Genomic DNA, 20,398 nt, shown 5'->3' with positions numbered 1-20,398 from the left:
CAAAGGTCTAGAAGACCCTAAAATGCTCATTTATGAATTTATCCAAACTTGGACACTCATAATAATACACATAATTCTATAATCCCTTATGAAATCACAAAATCTAAATAGCTTTGGAAACAAAGTTTTCTTCTAGTTTGACTGCAAAACCTGACCTGGACTTTGTGAGGGTATTTATAGTCTCTATATATCCCACTCAGTATAAATATGTTATACATTTCATGGAGAAATATTCGTAAAACAATATTATAAGCACTATAGTACCTTTCTAAAGCTCTAATAATTCTGAATCTGAAATAAACCATTGGGTGAAAATTATTTGCAATTATGTCCTGTAATAATGCTCTATTTTATGCCCAGATTTAGGAATAGATAAGACTTTATTTTACTTTTGAAAATAATTTGTTGTGCAACCACTATGTATATTAGATACTGAGATATATGTATTCCTCAAGAATTTGAATATGTGTTATATTAAGAAAAATTACTCAGAACTTGGAACCAAGCAAAAGAGGATCACCGGAGAAATTTTCCAGGGGATTACTGAGTATTCTCTAGCAGACCCTCTCTGGGGATTATCGATTCTCCAGAAATCACACAGAAGTGTATAACTTTAGTTGACTTTCTATCAACTAGGCTTTATTTATAACTATAAAAACAGAGGTTAATTTATAGAAAATGAGCAAGAATGTAAATGATTCTTTTCTGAGAACAATGCAAATGTTTCTGATCACAGCAAAGCAAATGAATTTTGTCCAATAGAGTCAATTAATTTTCATCAATTAGAAAAACTATTTCCAAATATTAGTTTGTTGTCCTGTATGATAATAACCAATTTCCCATCTACTAAAAAAGTGATTTCAGAATGACTTTGCTTGACGGCCTATATATAAATCTTCATTGCTCCAATTCTCTTTTGAACTTGGTATAGCATTTTAATGGTCCCTTCATTAATTGGGTAAAATCTTTGACACATACTTATTTTATATTTATGTGAGTGACATGTTGCTAACTTTTTGAAAGTTATATTTTAAAAAGTGTTTTCACTCTAGGAACTCACATATTAGTGGACCAAATAGAAGACTTGGAAAAGCCAAAAAGGCATACACATTAAATGATAAATTATCAGTGTGGATTTGAGAGGCAGGGGTAGAGTTCCCGGATGACTGTGTTTTTTTCACCTATTCCACATTGTCCTTTATTCATTTAGCAGATAATTCTGCTTTGCATTCTGGAGTGCAGAGGAAGGGAACACGAACACACGTGAGGCACACTCCCTGTCCTAGAGTCAACAGTCTAGAGTGGGAGAAAGACATGAACGAGTCATTACAAAGTAACGCTGATGAGTAGGGAAGAGAATAACACTTGAGACCTTACTGCATCCTTGTTTTATATTTATTATAATGCTTTATATTAACTATTTTTATACCTAAAACTTTGTACAGATTTCACCCCAATCTTATAATTGGAACATGGACAACCAGCTAACTGCTGTAATAGTCATGAACAAGAAGCTATGAAAGCCCCAAAGAAATTGAGACGAAAGCATTCCCCTCATCTCTCTTAGTTCCTTTTGTTGACTCTAAATTCAGGCCAAATCCTGCCCCACCAAGGCCCACAGAACGGGAAGCTTGGCACAGGCCTGGCTATAATAAGGACAATGTGTTGCTGCAGGACTTCTGAGTTCTTGTCAGGTTTGGAATCAATCAGGACCAGCTCCTTGTTGGGAAGCCATAAATCTGGAAGATCAGAGACAGGTAAGGTTAGTTGAATTCCCTGGGCTTTCCATCTTCAGTGCTGCTCACAGCCTTAGGGTATCTGGTAGTTGAGAAAGGGATATGGAGTAGCACCTGAATTTGGGTTTGACTTGGGAAAGGATCAGGGGTTGGCACCCCTGCCTCCACCCACAATGTTAAAGAGGGTTGCAGAAGGTAGACTTTAAACATTAGCAAATATTGACAGAAGTGAAGGTCATGGCAAAACCATTGGCCCACATCTGTTGGTGGGAGCCTGCAGTTCAAAGGGACTGATCAACTGGATTTGCCTGGGCAATTTCTGAAACTAAGTTTTAGAACTGGCAGCTCTTTTACTACCCCTTTGTGGTTTTACAAAGTCCCTCCCTGTGCCAACTTCCTTACAGCTGTTCTCTTTTCCTGTTACGAGATTTTTTTTTTCTTTCATTTTTTCCAGGGAAGAGGAATCAATGCAACCACTTCTCTAGGAGACAGGTGGTTGGTCTGTCTGATCTTACACAGTGTTAGAAGATCTGTTTTGATCCAAACCAGGTGCCTTGGCTGGGTTCATTCCAGCCTGGGTCAAACAATTGATCACAAGATGTTTTTTCGGTCTGTGTGCTATCTTGTGGTTGTGTGGCTGATTTCTGGCTCAGATGGTACGTATACTTAAGCTCAATTTTCAAGGCATTTGATATCAGTTTGCAGGTTAAGAGGCATTCTGTCTAGGGTTGTAATGAAATTTAAATCAATGAAATGCATTTGCCTCATTGAAAAATCTCAAATTACTTGGCTGTCCTACATTAGGGGCTTAGTAAATGTTTAATGACAATTCTGCTCTGTCGGTGGGTGGCTACCCGTTTACTTCTGCCTCCTGTTCTAGGAGCAAATACAGTACCGGTGTCACAATCTGGAGAGGCCTTCTGTGTTATGAACTCCAGGACTGTCATTTGGAAAGGGGATCGTTTCTTTAGGAGTGGACAAGTTATGGCTGAATTTGAGTGAAATTCCTGTTGAAAACAAATCTTTGGGAATTTGGGGGTAGGGAAGGATGTGGAGGTACATGGACATGGAAGAGTACAAGGAATCAGAATCAATAATCCCGCCAAAAGACAGTCAGAGTTGGGGGAGGGGATCTAATAAGGGCTTCTTCACAGCACATGATGTCCCAGGTGAATCTGTTTCCGTTTTCCTTCCAGTGGAGAGCTGTCCAGAACTTCCCCCAGTGGATAATAGCATATTTGTTGCAGAAGAGGTGAAAGGACAAATTTGGGGGACTTATTTTTGTCTTAAGGGCTACCACCTGGAAGGAGAGAGAAACTTTTTTTGCAATGCCTCTAAGGAATGGAACGCCTCCACTCCCCAGTGTCGCTGTAAGTTTAATCTTTCTGCTTCTTTGTCTGTCTTGTCATCCTACCGTATTCTTCACATCCTGCCTCCAGTAGTCCCTGTTAACACTTAATAAGAAAAAATTCCCAACTTCTAGGAGTCCATTTTTAATGCATTCTAGTGGTGGAACTTCTGTTAGATGGTACACGATCAGCTCTTCCAGACTCAATCACCCCTACAAGAAGGAAAGAATTTCTGTCATATAATAAAATGACTTTTGGGGGCCAAATTTGTTTAATATCATACTGCCTTAGAATTTTTGTATTATAAAAATGCTATATTATAAAAATTTAATAATATTATATTATAAAAATTTTAAGTTTACACAAGGGACAGGTGAGGAAGATGAACTCATATGTATTCATCACCCAGCTCCAAGTATCCACTCATAACTAATCTTTCTTCATCTACCGTTCTGCTTTGCATTATTATTTTGAAGTAAATATATCATACCATTTTATTTCATTATCATGTAACTTTGCACTGGGAAATATTTATATTCTCATTTTACAAATGTGATAACTGACATCCAAGTGATTTGCTTGGATTTCACAAACTCTTTTGTGCTGTCTGTAGAGATGGAGAAGAAATGTCCATATTCTCTTTATTATCACTGTTTTTAAAAATAGTTGGATTAGTTTTCTTTTATACCCAGAATAAAGCACACCAACATGTTTGCCTTTTATTCATATGACCAAGTTCACATCTCTCTGCATTCTCTCCTGTTTTTCCACCTGGGAAAACAAAATGGAGTGAAAGATGATGAGTGATGTGTATATTTGGCTGGGTAAAGGGGAAGGAAACGCTTCAAACATAGGCTCAGGAGTTTTGAGCAATGCTTTACATAGCAGGATGATGAACGTGCTATTGGTAATTTCCAATTTTATGCTTAATTACTTTTAGAAGTTCAACTGCCAGTTGTCACTCTTGTGTACACCCAAGACTGTTTCTGCCTCACTTAGGCCAACCCACTCTTCACATCCTGCATTGATATGGTTTGGTACCATGTGCCAGTCCCCACTAAAAAAGTGCACTTTTGGTTGTAATTTCCTGTTTTCTCAATGAAGCCTGGGAGAGGTCTAGTGTTTGCTGCGGTGGGTTTCATCCTGGCCCTTACAGATCACAGCCTGTTTTCTTCTCCAGTGGGCCACTGTCCCGACCCTGTGCTGGTAAATGGTGAGTTTAGTCCCCTGGGGCCTATGAATGTGAGTGACAAAATCACGTTTAAGTGCAAAGAGCACTACATCCTCAAGGGCAGCAATTGGAGCCAGTGTGCAGAGGACCACACCTGGGCGCCCCCCCTTCCAGTCTGCAGAAGCAGTAAGTACAGTAGAAACAAATGCAAATCCCAAAGATGCTGATCAGAAGTGACACTTTAGGCATTGCCACATCTTTCAATGCTTTCCTCTTTTTCAATATCTGGGAAGGGTTTGGGATCTAAAAGTCAACCAAGAAAGAAGTGGAGCCCACAGAGCAGAGCCTCCGCTCAGGTAGTGTATTCCAGTGAAGTGAACAGCATTCAAATAATAAACAACACTTTTTTTTCTTTTTTCAACTAGGATTCCTGTCCTACTAGGTCCAATACAGGGAGTTAGGGACATCTGACTATTTTTTGCTTATTTCAAAATACTGACTTAAAGTTTTTATTTGAAAAATACACAAAAATAGAAATAAAAGACCATAACTCATCCATGACAAAATTATATAAAATGAGAATTGAAAGTACCTTCTCTATCACTATATGCACAGCTCTTAGAGGTCATTAGTTGGGTGTGTTTATTTCATGACTGTTTCTTATATTTATGCGGACATTTTTTTCCTGCTATCTCCCTGAGTAGGGTGATTTTTTTTATTGTTGGTCAATTAATATTGTCCCCATTTTCCTCCCATTACTCTCCCCCTGCCCTACCCACATCCACCTCCCACATTCAATCCTCAGTGTCCCCCGTTGTCTTTGTCCATGGGTCCTTTATACGTGTTCCTATGCAGACACATTAAACAAACAAATGCACACACATACTACCTACACACATATATGCCTACAAAAATGGGACTTCGTTATACATATTTTAAAATTGCTTTTTTTATATAACAGTATACATGGAAATCTTTTTAAGATCTGTATGTATAACTCTATTTTCTCCTTCTTAATAACTGCATGTAGATATGCCATAACTTATTCCACTTCTCTTATATTGATGGTTATTTTATTTGCATATTTTTGCTACTACAAACAATGCTAAAATAGTATCATATGTATGTATACACATACATAAACCTTTATGCTATTTCTAAAGTGTGGATTCCTAGAATGACTGCTGACTCACAGGATATCACTAGATGCAAAATATACTTAACAGGTCCAAAAATTCTCCTACAAACTTTATTCTTGAATACAAAATAAATATGAGAAATCAATATTTTACTTTCTAGTAATAATTATTAGGCGAATACTGAAATGTAAAAAAATCCATTCATGAGGCCTATATGAAAAGTTGCTGGAGGACATGAAATAAGACTTGAGTAAAAGAAAAGCTACGCCATGGTTCTGGATGGGCAGACTTGGCATTACAATGTAATCCTTACCAGATTTTAAATTAAAAAAAAAAAAGAAACAAAAAATTAATTTAAAAATCTAATTTGGGACAGTATATATCTTAACACTGCAAATTTATTTATTTAAAGGCAATTTTTTAAAGAGTAGTTTTACAATAAAACTGAGAGGAAGGTACAGAGATTTCTCATATACTCCCTACCCCTACACATCTGTAGCCTCCTCCATTATCAACATAACTCACCAGAATGGTACATTTTTTACCAAGGATGAATCTACGTTAACACATAATTACCCCAAACCTGCAGGTTATGAGGCTCACTTTTGGTGCTGGTTTGGACAAGAGCATAATGACGTGTAGCCATCCTTTATAATATCAGAGTCTTTTCACTGCTCTACAAACCCTGCGTGCTCCGCCTGTTCAGCTTCTCCCACCCTCTCAAGCACTGGTATTTCTATTGTTTTAATAGCTTTGCCTTTTCTAGAATGTCATATAATTGTTATCATATAGTATGTAGCCTGTTCAGATTTGCTTATTTCTCTTTATAATATGCATGTAAGGTTCATCCATGTTTTTTCATGGCTTGATAGCTCATTTTTTTATTGCTGAATGTTATGTCATTTCTGGATGTACCACAGTTTATTTATCCATTCACCTCTGAAGGGCATCTTGGTTGCTTTCAAGTTTGGGTGATTATGAATAAAGTTGCTATAGACATTGTGTGCAGGTTTGTGTGTGGACATGTTTTTAACTCCCTTGGGTAAGTACTAAGGAGTAAAATTGCTGGATCCTATGGGAAACAAGAACCTCAGGGATATAGTTAGTTTTGTACAAAAAAGTTTACCGGTAGAAAATTCCAAAGTTAGCCCCAAACTATTTATATTTCTCAAATGTATGAAATAATATGAAACCTTGCTAAGAATTAGAGAGATGGACATTAAAATTAGATTAAAATTTTTACTGATCAGATTAGCCAAACATTGATTTCATCTTATTAATATTATTCAATATATGAGGCAGTAGCCACTTAAGTCAGGGAAAGTGATGTCACTCTTTGGATGCATTTTGGCAATAGCTATCAAAGTAATAAATAGGCAGTTTAAAAGTACAAACTGTACATATCATTTAGAGAGTTTAGGGTTACTTAAAACTTACATATCTACTTCATGCTGTTAAATTAAAATCTATAAATTTATTTACATCATTACCTTGACACAGGTTTAAAGTATTTATTTTTTGTAGGCTCTGTTTTACTCTCCTTTAATTCAGCAGTTCCTGTCCTAGCTCCAAAATTCGGGATCTCTGTGTTTTTGTTAGTTTATTGCCCGATTCTAGGGAGAGCTCCATAGGCCCCTGAATAAAGCAGGTTCTTTTCTGTTTAGACCCGAGATCCACATCATCTCCTTCAGTTCAAAACTGTACCGTATCCCTGGCCAGGGGGGCTCAGTTGGTTGGAACATTGTCCCATAACTAAAAGGTTGCGGGTTCAGTTTCTGGTCATGGACATACCTATGTTGTGGGTTCACTCCGCAGTCCAGGTGCATATAATCCCTGGTCCAGGTGCATATGGGAGGCAACCAGTTGATGTTTCTCTCTTTAATCGATGTTGCTTTCTCTCTCTCTGCCTTCCTCTCTCTCTAAAAGCAATAAAAAAAAAATGTCCTCAGTGAGGATAAAAAACCAATCCAAACCAAACCAAAACAAAACAAAAACTGTACCCTTAAAAGTCACCAGGAAAACCCTATCTAAACTGGAGTTCCTTAATCAACTCATTAAAATTCTTTTTCCTTTCTTCTTTTGAACTGTTTTCGATCTTTTAGCAATGCTCAAGTAATGTATCTTTGCTGTAAAAAAAATTCAGAAAGTAAAAAAAGGAAACATATAATTACCTGTAAACCAACAACCCAGAGATAACAGAGTACTTTGATATATAGTTTTCAGTCATATTTGTTCATATATGTTTGTGTTTTACAAAAACAGTATTACACAGGGTCCAGCAGAAGTAAGGCCTGCTTGAGTGTGGTGGGTTGGGTAATAATCTGGGTGTAATGATTTATAGTTTTAATTTGAACATGTGACCTAAAATGTCATATGGTGTGCTTGAGTGTGATATTGTTATGTTACAGAATTCCATGCTTATGATTTTGTAATAAAAAAGGGGCATTATTTGTGCTGGACCCCGTATTATACATACTCTTTTTATGTTTTGCTGTTTATACTTAGCTATTTGTGTTGAAGACCTTTATGTTTCAGTAAATAATTACACCTATGTAATTATTCTTGATTTCGTCTTTTATCTTGATCAACATATTTAGATTCATTCTCAGAGCTGAGAAGACCTTCGAGATAACATCACTTAAACTGCTCAACTTATAGGTTAGGAAGGGAGCCAAGAGGGATGGAATGACTTCTTTCATGCCATGTGGTTGTTGGAAGAGCCAGAACCAAAACTTACAACATCTAGTGCATCCTCCAGCTCTCTTTGCACAGTTTTATTACAGACTCCTTCTCAATTCTCCCAGCTCTGTTCTCCTTTTTTGATGAAGCTCTCATATTGTATAGTTGTCCCACAGAGGATGTCAACCTCCATTTGAGCTCACAGTATTTATCTCCTGTGTCAGGGAGTTACTTCTTCCACTTCTACTTATGGTCTAAATTTCCTTTTCTCGTAAACTGGCAATTAGCATTTCTATAACTTAAACTTCCTTTCCTTGGGCTCCTGCCAATCAGAAGATACTCTCAAATCACTAATGACTGAGGATGAGCCAGGAGGGGTCTTTCCTATGAACAAATATGATTTTGACCAAAAGGAAATGAATGGAGGCCATGTCCCTAGATCCCACACATGCTGCTATGAAGATGGCAGGAGCTGGCATAGACAGTTGCACTCAGGGGGTGCTGTTCATTGAGTGTAACTGGACTTCAAAACTGTCAATCCTATACCTCGGTCTCTCAGGACACTGTGGCCCTCCTGGGAATCCAGCTCATGGCAATTTTGAAGGAAGAGATTTCAACTCAGGATCTACCATTACTTATTACTGTGAAAAAGGGTAAGTGTATGCAGCCTTTCAAATACAAGATCTTGCCTATTAACTAGTAGCATTGTTTCTGGGAATGTCTCAGTCCGTCTCAAACTAGTCCCCTGATTTCCTGCTGCTCAAGATTCTAAGCTCATTCTAATTTTGAGAGCTGCCTTAGCCTACTTCCAGCTCCACCCAATCAGTAGAAGACAGACTAATTTTCCTGTTTATCCTAATTAAAGTATCACTTTGTTTCTCATTCTATACCCCCAACAAACTCTCGTGTTTTTTCTGATTAAAAGCCGCATGTCCATCTTAGACAGTTCACTAAGATTATTTGAAGGCTGTCTGTATTTAGTTTTCTACTCCTTGTTAGAACACAGATGATAGATGGCTTTTAAAGTTACTAAATAAAGAGCCTCTTCCTTCACCCTACCCACCCAAAAACTGTCTGTGTAAGCACACTGTTCAGAATCTGTCACTTCTGCATGTTGTACGTACGGGTTGACTCATCACTTGGGTCCTCTCCACGCCTCAGGGGAGTGGTTTTACTTCATCACTGCTCTGTAATCCTGAAATAACTCAAGCATGCCTTTTGGATCAGGGGTGGAGGGGTGGGTTCTATGGCAATATGAAACATTGAGATACAACACTAACCCAGCTGTTTGCCTAGTTCAGAAGGTGGACAGGCTTAGTGTTGTTGCCATTCTAATTCCTGTTCAGATACCATTTGGTGGGCACACAAGAGCAGCAATGCATTGATGGAGAGTGGAACAGTGAACTTCCGGCCTGTGAATTGATCCAAGAAGTTCCCAAACCAGCTCCACAGACTGAGTGTGAGAAGGCACTTGTAGGTAGTAGGCTCTCACCTGTCTTGTTCACAGCTGTATCTCCAGGGCCTGGCATTGCTTCTGGTACATGCTTAGTAAATATCTGTTCAATTTGGGATGTTTTTGAATGGGTTGGCCTTGGCCTGATTGTAGCATGGGGCTCATAAAATATTAGCTTACTTTTTTTCTATATTGTAGTTCCCATTTGCCACCACTATCACTAATACTCGCTGGTAGGAGTTGTTGCCTTATGTGCTTTATAGAGCAAGGCACGTAAATAAACTCATGTCTTTGACTTGGAAGTATTGCTATGAAAAGTCTCTAAAGTTCTTCTAGACTCCAAAACACAATGACAGGTCAATTTTCGTTGAGGCCTCTCTTTTAGTTTATATTTATTCCTGGGATACTAATAAGTATACTTAAGCATCGTGTTCCAGACCCAGGTCCCTACTTAAGTTAGTCTGGTTCTGAGCCCCTGTTCAGGGACCCGTGCACTACTCATCTTCAGGGTATCGAATTGGGTCTCAGTTCTCTAGTTGTAATTTCCTTTTTTTTTTTTCTTTCTTCAGCTTGCCTTTAAAGAGACTAAAGAACTTTGCAAGGCCATAGAGAACGTTATGCAAAGATTAAAGGAATGTGGCTCAACAATGGAGGAAGTAAAATATTTTCTGGAATTGAAGAAAGCTGAGCTGAAGGCCAAAATGTTTTCCTGACATTGTACCTGAGCAGAATGGGTAAAGAAAATACACCTATGAATAAATTTTCCTCTTGGTTCTGAAATCGGTTTCATAATTTTCTCTCATTAGACTGAAAAGCAACGTCCCAGTGACCACCTGCAGTTGTACAGTGTACGCTGTGTGTGCGCATGCGTGTACTGAACGGGAAGGTCGAGTGTGGTGGTTGTCTGTTTAAGACCAGAATTAGCAACACGTTAATGGAGAGTGAGGGGCTTATTTTCTTGTTTTTGTAAAGAAAGTGGGAAGCTCAGATCACAGCTAGGAGGTGTGCCTCATATTAATATGAGACAGGAATGATGAGGCAAAAATTAACCTCAGATTAGCCAAAACTTCTGAGGTAAAAATTAACCTTTCATTTTTGGAAACTGGACTCAGAACAACTATATCTTAAATGACCCACTGAGGAAAAAGTTGAGTTAGGACTCTCTCCTGGGTCTCCCCTATGTTCTGTTTGTGAAACCAGGTTTCCAAATCTGCAGTAACGTTGTTCACTGCCTTTGGGATGAAATCCACCTTGCATGGTAAATCTGAGGCGGGGTAGCACGAGTAAACACAGGGTCCAGCACAAATAATGTCCCTTTTTTATTCCCAAACCTTTTATTCCAAAATCATAAGCATGGAATTCTGTAACATAACAATGTCACACTCAAGCACACCATATGACCTTTTAGGTGAAATGTTCAAATTAAAACTATACATTATTACACCCAGGTTATTACCCTGCCAACCACACTCAAGCAGGCCTTACTGCTGCCGGACCCTGTGTATTCTTTTCTTTTTTTTTTTTGAGGGCAGAAAACACGAGAATCCCAAGGTTTTCCTGTCAAGATGTCATACTGAGCTGATATCACAGGCTTCTTCCATCTCATATTCTGCCCTTTACTTAAAACACAGAGGAAATCTGGGTAAAATACAAACAAAATACATAAGAGAGCTTGAAATAATAGAGAATCTCTAGATGAAGCTACAGAGGAGAATGAAGATGGATGGACTCTCAAATGGCGCACAGTCTATCAGTGGACACAAGACATGGATAAACGTGTCATTCAATCATGATGGTAAGAATGGAATAAACCCTTTCACAGAACTCTGTACTATGGGAGCTCAGAGGGGAGGGGGATGACTTCCATCTGGGGAGAGGAGGAGGTGGGAAAATTCTCAAGAAAGAGGTCATAGTTATTTGAGCCTTTAAAAATGAGGAAGAGTTAGAGACAACGATTAGGGAGGAGACATTCCAATTGGAAAAAAAATTGAGAAATGTAATGAGAGTCATGAGATTTTTAACCAATCCTAGGATTTATCTAACTTGAGCAAAATCTTTTTAAATTTGAAGCTGTTCATTATGTTTTTGCCTAGATTGTCTGCAGTAGCAAGACCTTGTGAGCATTTAAAATGTCCAATCTTGGAGAAATTTAAATAAATTATGGTACATCAAATGTAATGCAGGCTTTTATAGGGTTAATTCTGGACAGAAAATCTTAAAAGTATAATCTAAAAACAGAATACAGAATAACAAGTACTTATGAATACATTTATTAAAACCTTTATTCTCATAGAAAAGACCACCAGGTAATACTAGGCACAGATGAAAACAGTTGTCTTACATGTTGAAATTATCGGTGTTTATTCTTTTAAACTTCTTTAATGTTTTACATTGAGTTTTTAATGTTAATTTTTAGGAGATTTTATGAAGAGGCAGGGAAGAGGGGGCCTGCTTAGGGAATAGCACATTATCTGAATTGGCCTGGGTAAAGCATGGGAAGTGATGAGAGAAAAGGCTAGAAAGATCCATTACAGTGAGTTTACAGAGACTTTTAAAGGGTATGTTAGAGAAATTAAACCGTAGTTGGTAGGCAGTGGGTAGAGATGAAAGACTTTCAGGCAAGGAAATGATGAGGGCAGAGCACAATATTTCTCTCATTTACAATAGGTAGAAGTAGGAAAAGAACTGCAACAGAGAATCCCCTGCAATAGTCCACACGAGATACAATGATGCCTGAACTGGTTTGATGGCAGTGGAAATAGAAAAGAAACAGCAGACGGGAGAGACATTGCAAAATCCAGGAAAAACAACATGTCAACTGATTGAACGCTGGAGGATGAGGGAGAGGAAGGGTTTGAAGGTGAGCCTGAAATTTTATTCCTGGGAGCCTGGATTAGTGTTGGGGTGAGAAGGTGAGGCTTCTGGGCAGGAAATGGAAGTTCCCCTTTAGATGTGCAGAGTATAAGGTGCTTGTAAGGTGTCCCATGGACAACAAAAATGTGAGTCTGCATTTAGGAGAGTAATCAGAGATAAAGATGTGGTCATGGGGTAGTTCTCCTGTGGGGAATAGTTAAAGCCACGAGAGCAGATAGGGTAAATGAAGATGTGAAGAAAAATGTTTTTAAAAAGAACAACCAGCTATATTTGGAGATGAGAAAGAGGAAGTGAGGTAACAACAACTGAGAATGAGGAGTTAGTAAGATTGGGAACTCAGGGAAGGTTAGGGTGGTGGAAGCCAAGGAGAAGAGAGTTTCAGAGAGGAAATGATGGGAAGTGTTCTGAGCTGCTGAGAAAATCATAAGAGATAAGTTAAAGGAATTTTGGATTTGGAAACAAGAGCAGAGCTCAAAGAGGTCTGCCAAGAGTGCTGGGAAGCAGCCAGATGGGAAGGCCCCAAAGCAGGGGTGTGGAGTGGTTGGTGAGAAAGAGTAGGGAAGAAACAGAGGAGCCTCTTTTGAGAAGTTGAGCATCTCACAAAAGAAGACACATGGTGTTTGAAGTTTCAGCAAGATTAAGGGAACATTTCAGAATGAAAGACACATTGAAAATAAGGAAAAGAACAAACAAATCTTCTGAAACAGGAGTGAATAGGTGAGAAAACTTGAGGTGGAGAGAAGCTACTGTAGAATAATTTTTTTTTAGTAAAGTAGGAGGCAAGGTCATCTGCTGAGAGTTAGACAATTTAGTGACCTAGCGAGAAAACTTTGAACCAGTCATGTGGAAAGTAAAGAACTCCAATAGATTGGAAAATGGTATTTTGAATGGTAACTTTAAGTGGGTATTTCCTCTAACTTATCTCTCAAAATTGTGCAATCCATGATCCCCTTTATGCTCATTCTCTTCAAATCAGTAAATCAATCTCACCTTTGTGACTTGGCCCATGTTCCTTCTAACTCTAATTTAATCTTTCTCATTTTCATCTGATAATTTCTACTTTTCATTCAAAGCTCAGCCCAGATGTCTTATCTTCTGTCAAAACTCCTGCTGTGGCCCTCACTGGTGTGACTCAGTGGACTGAGTGCCAGTCTGTGAACCAAAAGGCTGTCAGCTCACTTCCTGGCCAAGGCATATGCCTGGGTTTCAGGCCAGGTCCCCGGTTGGGGGCATGCGAGAGGCAGCTGATTGATGTTTCTTTCCCTCTCTTTCTTCCTCCCTTCCTCTCCCTCTGAAAATAAATAAATAAAATCTTTAGAAAACCCCCAAAAACCTTCTGCTGTGGTTCAACTCCTTTTCTGAAGGCTTTAAGAGACTTTTGGTGTTTATTACAGAAAAAGCAAAGTTGTCAGGATAATGTCAGGGTTTGGGATCCTTCCTGGATCTACGTGGTAACAAACATGGCTGGCCATTCATTGCATTCTTCTGAGAAGCGCTCAATGGCACACTAACTTCTGGAGGTCATTCAGTGCCCAGCATTTAGGAGTAGTTGGGGTGGTAAGTAGTTAACATTCACTGAGTACTAGTCATGTTGCAGGCAACTTGGCACATATCAGGAACTCAGGAAATGTGTTCAACCTCCCACCTCTTGTACTTTCTTGGAGATCAGCATAGGGCAAGGTCATCCATAGGTCCCTGAGCCCCAGGAAAGCCTGCTGGAGCTAACATCATGGAAAGTGGATCCTGTTTGTGAACCTAGTCTGAACCCTGCTAGCCAAGGTTTCCAGGCTAGCTTGATTACCTCTTTTATAACCCCTTGTGTTTATGAAAAGAAAAGAGAATCCTGGCATCAAATTCATATTACATTTTCATTTAGGGGAAATGGTTGGCAAGGAGAAAATGATTGCAACATATTATCAAGAATGGGGGCTAGTGAAGAGGAAGGAGATTAGGTAAACATGGGTGCTGTATTTCTGTTGTTAATCATTCACAGGGCCAGTTGAATCTGCTCATGAATTTTTATTAAGCCCTCTCTGATCAGCCAACCACATGGCTGGAATTCTGGGACCGTTTGGTGGAGCAATTTCTAGCAAACTTCAGGGCTTTCTGGTAAGCTCTTATCTAGGAAGGAACTAGGACTATTAGAGATCGAGGAAGTTTTCGTCCTTGAGAAACTACCCAAGGCACCGTGATAGTGTCTTCTACTTCTTCTGCAGCTACCTGCAGGTCAGTGGGTTACTCAGGGTATCTCGGGGGGAAAGGCTGGTTTGGTGGTTTGGCCCTTTGAGGAGTGCACGATTGGGAGGATAAGACAGAGACAAACCCTTGGGGGTGTTTTCAGCAGAAATCTTTCAGGAGTATTGCATTAGTGTATAACATGACTTGAAGAGTAAGTTTAACCCCAGTGAGCCTCAATTTTTCATTATAAATGGGGGAATAATAATATATACTCATAATGTAAACTGAAGTAGAAAAGAAGATATTGCTCTTGTTATTGTGTCTAAAAGTTGAGTGTATTGGTTTGTTGCTTTTTACCATCTATCCATGCAGGAAAGTTGAGGCAGGAAGTAAGCCAGACTTCCCAAAGGGGGTCAAAGGAGTCCTGGTTTTCATAGTCTACATTCTGAAATTTGATGCAATTTCCTTTGGAAGTTTTATTAACTCCACTATATCTCCTTTACCATGGACAGTAAAAACCTTTAAATTTGATAATAAGGAGGATTTTGTTCAGTTTCCAGGTAGTTTCTAAAGTGAGAGGCCTTAGTCTTCCTCACCCCCTCTCTCCCCCTCACTCTTTGAATATGGCAATGTTGATTACCATTTCTTCTTGAAATGCTCTTCTTGGTTGGGCAGGGCATAGTACTATCCTGGTCCTCATTTTAATTCTTTTTTTTTAATTTGATTTATTTATTTTAGAGAAGGGAAGGGAGGGAGAAAGAGAGGGAGAGAAACATCAATGTGTGGTTGCCTCTCATGTGCCCTTGTTGGGGACCTGGCCTGCAACCCATGCATGTGCCCTGACTGGGAATCAAACCGGTGACCCTTTGGTTCACAGGCTGGCACTCAATCCACTGAGCCACACCAGCCAGGGCTCATTTTAATTCTTAAGCTGCTTTTCTTTTTGTTGACTCCTGTCTTGTCTCTACATAGAGTAATACAAGGAGAATAAAAAGTAGAGTATCCAGAATAAAAAGAAGCATCAAGAAGGTTTGTATTAAGTGTAGAGATACATTTGATATAATACAAACACAGAAAGGTGGAGCTGATAGATAAAGACATTCTAGAATGGGAGGGGAAGTGTGGAAGCAAGTTCCTTCTGGAGTCTGAAAGTGGTACAATTGAGAATGGAGGTGTAAGCAAGGAGACACTCCACTTGAGACTGGAGAAAATAGTATCCCAAATTGTAAAAGGAGTTGTTTAGATAAAATACACTAACTTAAAAGAGTAATCTCTAATGGAAGAAGAAATCTGGGGGCTGGGGATTTTCCCAGTGCCTCTCAAATTTTATTGCGTTGGCCAGTGTTGACTATGGCTCTTGAGTTGGTTTTATTTCCATAAGAGTTTAAGAGGTGAAGATGTCACTAAAATCTGGGGGCATATGCTAGGGAAGTCATAGCTTTTCCGTGGGCAGTTTCAGAATTCTAGACTTTTGAGGGCATAAAAGATGATCTAAGTTTAATGTCATTGTTTTAGTGATGAGGAACTGAGATTCAAGGAGCTGAGGTAGCTTCTATAAGATCACAGACTTAGGTGATGGTATTGCTGGGACTCAGGCCCAGGTCTTCTCAACTCCCAAGTCCTAGCCTCCCTCTCCACAGTCTGGGGCCTGCTGAGTTCTGTGCAGGTTCTGCTGAGGGGCCACAAGGAGTAGGCTGGTGAACCACAAATGTTGCACCTGGCCAACGGAGCTACCACACATCCTGAGGACTAGTAAGGGAAGTCAGATCACTCTATCTCTTCAAAATTTACAAAGCACTTCCCACACATTATTTCATTTGGTCCTCAGGAAGGCAGTTAGTTGTTCTTAAGAAGTGAAAACTAAATTGAGTTTCATTTATTTCACATTTATGGGATGATTATTTTATTCCACATACAATAATAGCAGGTTGGGGCTAGAAAGTCGAAGGAGTAACTTCTTTGTTTTCAGAACTTACAATCTACTTCAGGAGGCGAAGGTGAATATAATACAATGTGATGCTACCATTAAGGTATCAGAAATATACGAGGGGAACATAAAAGAAACTAATAATTCTTGGTGGTGTTGGGAACTTCTTCATCAAGGAGGGGACATATGATCTCGAGGCTGGACGTAAGAGCATTCATGCACAAGAGGCATTCTGTGCAAATGGCTGAAGTTGTTTAAAATAATTCCAGGATGCGTTTTCGAAAAGGTAAGCACCTTCATGAAGTTGAAGCGCAGTGGTTTAAGTGAGCAGAAGCAGAGGGAGAGGGATGGAGACTTAAGGAATTGGGGACCATGAGAGTTTTTAAGTAAGTAGCCTTTTAGGAGGATTATAACCACACCAGTATGGAGGCTGGGAACAAATGTTTGGAGGCTTTTGTGGTGGTCCAGGGTCAAGTGAAGGAAATGATGACAACCTGAGCCTGGCCTATGGGAGTGTAGTGTAGAAGAGAGCAACAGAGTCTACTGGTGCTGCGGCCAACATGATAGGACCGGGCCGCTCTGAATATGACCAGGGACCAAGAGCAAGGAGTCTAGGAGGACTCAGGTTTCTGGTCGAGGAGGCTGTGTGGAGATTATTACTTCAGCTGAAGCAGAAAGCACAGAGGTCAAGTAGCTTTTTCGAAGGCAGATAGTGCATTTAGTTTGGGATCTGTGGGATTCAAGGTGCCTGAGAGGTAGAAATAAAACAGTTGGAAATACTGATCTGAACCTTGAAAAATATAACTTAAAAAAAGGTTTTTTGCTTGCTTCAGTACGAAATCTAAGAAGTGGTTGCCAGGGCTAAGGGTGGGAATGGGGATGGGAGAAATAAAGAGAGGCTGGTAAAAATGTGCAGACTTTGAGCTCTGAGATGCAGGTTTGAGGATCTACTGTAGAACACGGTGACTACAGTTGATAAGACTGTGTTGTATAATTACCTTCGCTAGAGAGTAGAACTTAAATGTTCTGGCCAAAAAGGTAAAAGATAAGTATGTGAGATGATGGATATGTTAATTAACTAGATAGTGGGGGGTCCTTTCACAAGTGCATCTGTGTGTCAAATCACCATCATGTGTACTTTAAATAACCTACAATTAGTCACTTACACCTCAATAATGTTGAAATTTAAAAAATTCAAGAGTCAAACATCTTAGCTTACTTTTAGGATTGCAAGAGAAGAAGAAAGTGGTCATTTATTTCTGGATTTGCAAAAAAAACCCAACAACAACAAAAAAAAACCCTGATAAATATTTATACCTTTCAAAAACAAATGTTAATTTAAATATTATCTCAGACCAAAAAAACAATTTGCTGAAATAACCAGTCAGAATTATAGACTTTTCTAGGGTTAAAAGTTGCTTTCAGTTGGCAAAGCTACAGTCTCTAAAGTCCAGGCACAATTCCCTTCTTAGAAAAACCGTTTGCAAGGTCAGTTTCATGATGCAGATACCTGCTCTTCTGCAGCTGCAGGAAACAGAAAAAAATATCTCCTCCTCATTTTGCTTTCTTTTGCCAACTTCTTCCAGTCTAAGCACTGGAGTTCCACTAGTCAGCAACAAGAATAAAGGAGGCAGGCCTGAATGGTTCAACATTTACATGGGAGAGAATAGGACAGAATAAGGTTTTTAAGAACAGTCAGGTTTATGGAGCGTTTATAAGGTTTTGTGTCTGCAGGAGACAGCTGGGCCCAGAGGTCTGTGAGTGATTCATGGGTGGTGATCAAAGTCATGGGAGCCGATGAGTCCCTCCCAGGAATACAGTTAAGGGTGAGGAAAGAAGCAGCCCAGGCCACTGAATGTGGCCATAGGCCCCACTATTACCAAGCACCATAGTGAAAACTCAGCCAAGGGCTTCTGGCCCAAGTCCAGTGGGCTTTCCTCTGCCGTGGGCCTTAAAATCCCAGATGATACAGGCACCTGGTATTATAATTTTACATCATTATTATAATGATGTTTTGACTTCTGGGAGTTCTGGTCCTGTCAGAGTCACATTACAACACCAATTCTGTCACCGTCTTTCCTAACATTCCTTTCGAATATTTATTACATGCCGTCCATGCACCAAGTCAAGCCCCTTCTCAGTAACTCTGGAAGACGTGTATAGTTATTCTCATTTTATAAAATAAGAGACTGAAGCTTAGGAGTTTAGAGCACTGAGTATCTTGCCCAGGGACAAACAGTTCTCATGTGGTGAAACCAGGATTCACCCCACATGACCTGGGTCTGACTCCAGAGTCCGTGCCCCAGGGCCTGGCCACATGCTGTTCTCCTGTGTCTATGGCCTTGGTGTGAGGCTGATGATAGAAATCCCACCTCACAGTGGAGGGTTTGGATGTGAGGCTGCCTTCTACCTCCTGTCATAACCTGAGGGGGAGGAACACTAGTTTTCCTTTATTCCTCCCCTCTGTACTGTCCTCTATTGACTGGTTGATTCCACAATGACTTCAGGTTACAGATGGGGAAGAGCCTCCATTTATAAGTGCTCCTCCCTCTCCAGTGCTAAAATAGATCCTCAATCTATTCAATACAAATTCTATAAACACACTTTTAGTAAGAATATCACCTGATAAATTGTTCATAAGATTGAATTTAATGGCTCCATCAGAAATGAATTTTGGAAAAATAAAATTCTATGGGTCATTACCAATGAAGCTGGGCCCCTCCACATAGTGTGAAGGGCCACTGTAAACTTTTCCCCCTATAGTGTGGGGTAGAAACATCTTTAAGGGAAATATTGAGGTGACACCCTACATCTAAATGGACATGTGCTTATTATAAATTATGGACACATGGGAATGTAGACTTATCTGGATCTAACAGAAGTATCAGAATAAGAGATAAAATCCAACATTTCATTTGTAGTGAACTTCATATATTCCTTTAAAGACAAGGACTATTTCTAATGCAAATTTGATATATTGTTTTTTCTCCCAAGGGAAAGAAGGTGGATGGTGAAGACAAAAATATCCTTCATGATTTTGCTTTAAACAAGTTTTTAAATAATCTCACTAAATGAAGTACATTGTATATCTCTAGATATATACATATGTAGACCTATATGTCTAGATATAGAATCATTTTTTTGAAAGCTGCAAATTGCTTAACGGTTTATTGTCTTAGTTGACAGTTGTCATAAGAAACTCCCAAAACTGTGTGTAGTGATCCAACTCCTTTTCTCTGTCTCATTGTTTTTCTGCTTTTTTGTCTTGTTTTACATTTGTTCCCACTTCTCAAAATTCTCTGCCACTTCCTTGGTCAGATCATCTCTATGGCTCACCTAGTCTTCTTAATCAATCTCCCTGTTCCTTCTCTTTGTTCAGTCTCTCATGTACACATATGACAGTGATCTTCTTAAAGCACAATGATGTGTCACTCCTTAGCTTTAAAGCAAACAAACCACAAACAAAATCCAAAACAAAAAAACAATGGCTCTTTGTAGCGTCCATAAATTCTTAAACTTGATTCGGACACACCTATAAGCTGGCCTCTCCTTAACAATCATCTCCCCATCTCAGACACTATTTTCCAGCCACATTGAAATATTATCTACTGTTCCCCCAATTTGCCCTGCATCCAGTCTCTAACTTTTAAAACACACCTAACTCAGAGACAGCCACCTCCTATCTCTCCACTTGGAATTAATCTGTTTTTTTAGTAGAGCTCTACCACCTCCTCTCCCACTCCAGAAGCTAACATTCACTGCCTTATGTTGTAACATTTGTGGACATGTTTTTTCCTTCTAGTATAGACTGTAATTTTCTTGAAGCCATGGATCCCATAGCTTTTATCCTAGTGCTTTATGAAAAGTAGGAATTCAATGACTTTATTAAATT

At 39.3% G+C, this 20,398-nt stretch overlaps 2 protein-coding genes across 8 annotated transcripts in view; both read left to right on the top strand.

Moving 5' to 3' along the window:
• The first annotated feature begins 1,681 nt into the window (after positions 1-1,681).
• Positions 1,682-10,300, top strand: C4BPB (complement component 4 binding protein beta). Of its 4 annotated transcripts, XM_024572646.4 has the most exons (7): positions 1,682-1,757; positions 2,191-2,392; positions 2,933-3,106; positions 4,266-4,442; positions 8,634-8,727; positions 9,421-9,547; positions 10,097-10,300. In XM_024572646.4, the coding sequence occupies exons 2-7, from the start codon at positions 2,335-2,337 to the stop codon at positions 10,238-10,240; spliced, it is 774 nt and encodes a 257-aa protein (XP_024428414.2). In that variant the 5' UTR covers positions 1,682-1,757; positions 2,191-2,334; the 3' UTR covers positions 10,241-10,300. The 4 variants fall into 4 exon arrangements, with proteins under 4 accessions (XP_024428414.2, XP_045038954.2, XP_045038963.2 ...); XM_045183019.3 differs by lacking the exon at positions 1,682-1,757 and having other exon boundaries at positions 2,016-2,392; positions 9,421-9,541; XM_045183028.3 differs by lacking the exon at positions 1,682-1,757 and having other exon boundaries at positions 2,017-2,392; positions 9,421-9,533; positions 10,097-10,235.
• A 4,170-nt stretch (positions 10,301-14,470) lies between these two features.
• The window catches only part of C4BPA (complement component 4 binding protein alpha), a 31,529-nt gene continuing 25,601 nt past the window's right edge, over positions 14,471-20,398 (top strand). For 2 of the 4 annotated variants that reach the window (XM_071219785.1, XM_053915926.1), the window contains exons 1-2: positions 14,498-14,627; positions 16,549-16,792. The gene's annotated coding sequence lies outside the window, so the exon portion shown is untranslated. Of the gene's footprint in view, positions 14,628-16,548; positions 16,793-20,398 lie in introns of all 4 variants that reach the window. The other 2 variants (XM_024572657.3, XM_045183038.2) reach the window with 2 other exon arrangements.

Source organism: Desmodus rotundus, chromosome 12, assembly GCF_022682495.2.
Source record: "Desmodus rotundus isolate HL8 chromosome 12, HLdesRot8A.1, whole genome shotgun sequence".
Lineage (NCBI taxonomy): Eukaryota > Metazoa > Chordata > Mammalia > Chiroptera > Phyllostomidae > Desmodus > Desmodus rotundus.
Note: the sequence above shows the minus strand (reverse complement) of the source record. Positions and strands in the feature narration are given on the sequence as shown.

Bases quoted from the DNA above. Each gene is read 5' to 3' on its own strand.
- C4BPB (XM_024572646.4), top strand. From the start codon at position 2,335: ATGTTTTTTCGGTCTGTGTGCTATCTTGTGGTTGTGTGGCTGATTTCT. The intron at 3,107-4,265 runs GTAAGTTTAATC...TTTCTTCTCCAG, and splicing joins CTCCACTCCCCAGTGTCGCT to TGGGCCACTGTCCCGACCCT. The intron at 8,728-9,420 runs GTAAGTGTATGC...ATTCCTGTTCAG, and splicing joins ACTTATTACTGTGAAAAAGG to ATACCATTTGGTGGGCACAC.